We start from the raw sequence: 3956 nt of genomic DNA on the forward strand, positions 1-3956 counted from the left end.
GGAATATAAAAAGTTACCAATTTCAAAAAAAAAAAAAGATAGAAATGAGGCAGGGCACTTATACCACTCACCTTTTGCAGAACATTCAAGTAAGCAACGAGTGCTTTGGCATCTCCTTCCTGTATCTCTGGCAGAACTGCCCCAGGACTTTGCAGGGCTTGTTTGAACTTCTCCTCATAAATTGATATACAATCAAATAAAGTGCTCCATCCGATAGAACGGAATGTCTTTCCCTGAAGTAACTCAAAAACTTTGGAAGCACCTTCAGCACTAGATGCCTGGATTCAATGCATGACAATCACAAAACTTAGTTACCGCTTGTTTATCATTAGAAGAGATGAAACATTAACAAGTTGGCGATACAGCCAAACTTACATACCAAGGTACTCAGCGTTCTCAAAAATGCTACAAGTGTCTGAAAGTTAGTGTGATCCTCTCCGGCGAAGTTGACAAAAGTCCACAAAACATCATTACCAGACAGCAGCTCAGGTTCTTTCTGATAAAAGATCACAAACAAGTAAGTCAAAGTAAGATGATAAATAAAACTGGGAAAAGACAACTTAGCTGTATACATACTTAGCACACTCTTAGTGAGGTTAACTACCTATATATAGTGAAGACTCTTTTTCTCCTTAGTTCATTCTGATATTTGGGGTCCTCATATAGTTACTTCAACGTTATGATTTCGTTATTTCTGTCAGTTTTACTGATGATTATTCAAGATGAACTAGTATTTTCTTAATGGAAAGATTGTTTTGAGTTGTTTTCCATATTCAAGAGCTTTTGTGTTGAAATACAAAATCTATTTGGTATCACCGTTCATACCTTTTTGTAGTAATAATGCCCTAGGAACTCCAAAATCAGCAGGAAAAGGCACTAACCTGGTAAATTTCACTCACAAACTCCAAGAGAGAGACAAAAGTTTGTGGTGCAGGTTCAGTGGCCTTTTGAAAATGCCCAATTCCCTCCACAGTATAATCATGTGAAGTAGACAAGCGGTACGGACTAAGTGCTGTCATAGCCTTCTCTTTTGCTTCTTTAACCTGTAATAAAAAAGTGAGTGAGTAATTAAATGGAAATGAAGAAGGCACCAATCTTTATGTTCCCACTTGGTAAATGACAGAAGTCTCACAGACAAGCCTAAACCCTCACCAAAAAATAATCTCAAAAGAAGATCACTTGATACGAAAAAACCTTACTAGAATTTAAAGTTTCTTTCCAACAAACCAACAAGACACAGCCTATATTCACGATCGTATGTTCACCATCTAAAAAATTTATGCAAACAATGAACAATAATCTCAATTCCATAGCTCATTCAAAAAAAAAAAAAAAAAATCCAATTAAAGAAATTCCTTCAAAAAATTCAAGCGAGTACATATTGAATAGAACAACAAAAAGCACAACCATGCAATGCACCAAAAGGATACAAGGGATAAGAGGCTACTCCTCAACAATAACATACCTAGTGTAGTCCCACAAAGAGGCTACTCCTCAAGTGCACAAAATCTTTCTCTACTTCATCAAAAGCTCTCTTATCTCTCTCAATACCTAATAGCACACATGATAGAGGAAGCAAGGATGGCATTTTATCATAGGGATACTTGGGGAACATACACTCATTATTCAGCAATAAAGAGAATCCAACTATACATGGGCTTCTACACACCACATAAATACAATTTAGTGAATGTGTAAATTTACGCATTCGCTTTATAGGACATGAACTCATATGGCAGTGTACCAAATCCCAGCAGGGTGGGGCTGGACAGCAAGCAAAGCAGGACTCAGACTCCACTAATTGCATGTGCCTTAGAAAGAAAAGAACTACACAATTGGGTGGAAATAACAAGCATAACTTCTTTTGTAGAGGCAATTTCAATCATTTCCCCTCAAAAGAAACTAGAATATTGAACAAAAGAAACTAAACAAACCTTGTCCTTGGCCAATGGATGAGACAAAAGGCACGTTATCATCTTGTGCAAATAGGCATTGTACATGTAGATCATATCCTCATCATCATTCTGCCCATGAGAGATAGAAAAGAAACCTGAGATAATTACAAAATGGAAGGACTAGACAATTACGAAAATAGGGTCAAACCAACAAGCATAATATGCTACCAGGACCATGCATCTGTTACACAACTCAAGAAATATGCCAATTATCCACGACAACTACAAGAGTAAAATATCATAAGGAAGGTGAATCATCACGAGACAGTGTACAAAAAAGAAATAACAGCAAAATTACCTAAAAGAGGGCTAGTAGGCCAGCAACCAATAATCAATACATTATGCAGAAAACAGGATGTTTAAGTGATGGGATCTTTTGCCTATTTTTTTTATTAAGTAATAATTTTATTAATGTAGGGCAAAAGAAGTGTGTAGGCTAGTAGGATTCTAAAAGTGAAAACTTAGCAAAAATATATGATTTTCTACAACTAGCATCCAATATTCTATGCTTATTAGGCACCTCGTGGGTGCACCAAAAAGAAATAGGTGATAAGAGGTTACTCCTCAAGTGTACAAAGCACTTTCTACTCCTTGAAAAGCTATCCTGGTTATCTCTCCATATGGGCCACATAACATTACATTTAAGGTGCTTTCTAATAGATTAAAGAAGGTCTTGTATGAGATAGTATCTACTTTGCAAAATGTTTTTGTGGAAGGCAAACATATTCTAGATACAGCCCTAGCCACTAGCTGCCAATGAAGTGGTTTGATTCGAGAAGAAAGCAAGGAGAACCACGGATTTAGTGCAAACTAGATCTTGAAGAGCCTTATGATCATTGTGACAGTGAGTTTCTTAACTTCATTATATTGAAGACGGGTTTTGGTGCAAGATGGAGGAAATGGATCAAATTTTGCATCTCAACGGCCAAGTACTCATGAATGGTAATCCGTGTAGATTTTTCGGTGTGTGAGTCTGGGCGACTCGCTTTCCCCTATGTTTTTCATTCTAGTCACGGGCTGATGGAAGCATTGAGCAGGATGATGCATAGAGTGTAGCAGGAGGCTACTTGAGGATGTTTTCTCCAACAGTCGCTTGACGATGTACTGTGAGGGTGCCATACCTTTTGTTTGCAGATGATACTTTAGTGTTATGTGATGCTGCCAATGCTCAATTGACTTACTTGAGACAAGTGATGACATGATTCCAGGTGGTGCCAAACCTAAAGATCAATCTTAGAAAATGTGTGATCATCCCAGTCAGCTTGGTAGAAAATATATAGCTCCTAACACAGGTATTAAATTGTAAGGTTGGGTCTTTTCCTACAACGTATCTTGATTTACCGCTAGAAACATCTAATAAAGACCAAGCAGCTTGGAATCTGGACATAAAAAGGGTAGAAAAGAGGCATGTAGTTGGCAAAAGAGGTGCCTATCCAAAGTGGAAAGAATGTGTTAACCAAGAGTACGCTGTCATCCGAGTATTTCCACATATTTCACATTGTTGCTACATGCTCCAGTCAGATTTACGAGGAAGTTGAAGAAACTTGAGAGATTGAGAGATTTTCTATGGCATGGTTCAAGCAGGTAGACGAAGTTTCACATGGTAAATTGGGAGTCTAATACCACATCAAAGTGTTGGTGTAGATTTGGGATTATAAATCTAAAGGGTTTTATTATAAATGGTACTGTTATATTCCTCAGCATTAAGAAATGCTGGCTACCTCCAAGTGTTACAAGGGGAAGAAAAAATAAAATCTAGATTACAGAGAGCCTATGAGATCTACAAGATCTATTTCCTCTATACAATTTCCTTTACACCAAAAAAAAAGTGTGGATAGGCAGTTCCCTTTCACAACATGGATGGGCTTTGATTTGTCTTCAAAGCATTTCCCATTTCTCTCTCTACACACACTGACCACCATATGCACACTGTTTGGAAGGGAGATGGAGGACTAGAAGTGTTTCACTTCCCTCTGTGTGTGTGTGTGTGTGGGGGGGTGG

At 37.8% G+C, this 3956-nt stretch overlaps 1 protein-coding gene across 1 annotated transcript in view; it reads right to left on the reverse strand.

The window, feature by feature from the left end:
- Nucleotides 1–3956, reverse strand: part of LOC102595233 (nuclear pore complex protein NUP205) — a 39890-nt gene that overhangs the window by 25718 nt on the left and 10216 nt on the right. The window contains exons 10-13 of the mRNA XM_006351917.2: nt 1935–2024; nt 882–1043; nt 380–496; nt 72–278 (exon numbers count right to left, since the gene is read on the reverse strand). Of these exons, the coding sequence (XP_006351979.1) occupies nt 72–278; nt 380–496; nt 882–1043; nt 1935–2024 (576 nt within the window). The remainder of the gene's footprint in view (nt 1–71; nt 279–379; nt 497–881; nt 1044–1934; nt 2025–3956) is intronic.

The sequence above is a fragment of the Solanum tuberosum genome, unplaced genomic scaffold, assembly GCF_000226075.1.
Source record: "Solanum tuberosum cultivar DM 1-3 516 R44 unplaced genomic scaffold, SolTub_3.0 scf00140, whole genome shotgun sequence".
NCBI lineage: Eukaryota > Viridiplantae > Streptophyta > Magnoliopsida > Solanales > Solanaceae > Solanum > Solanum tuberosum.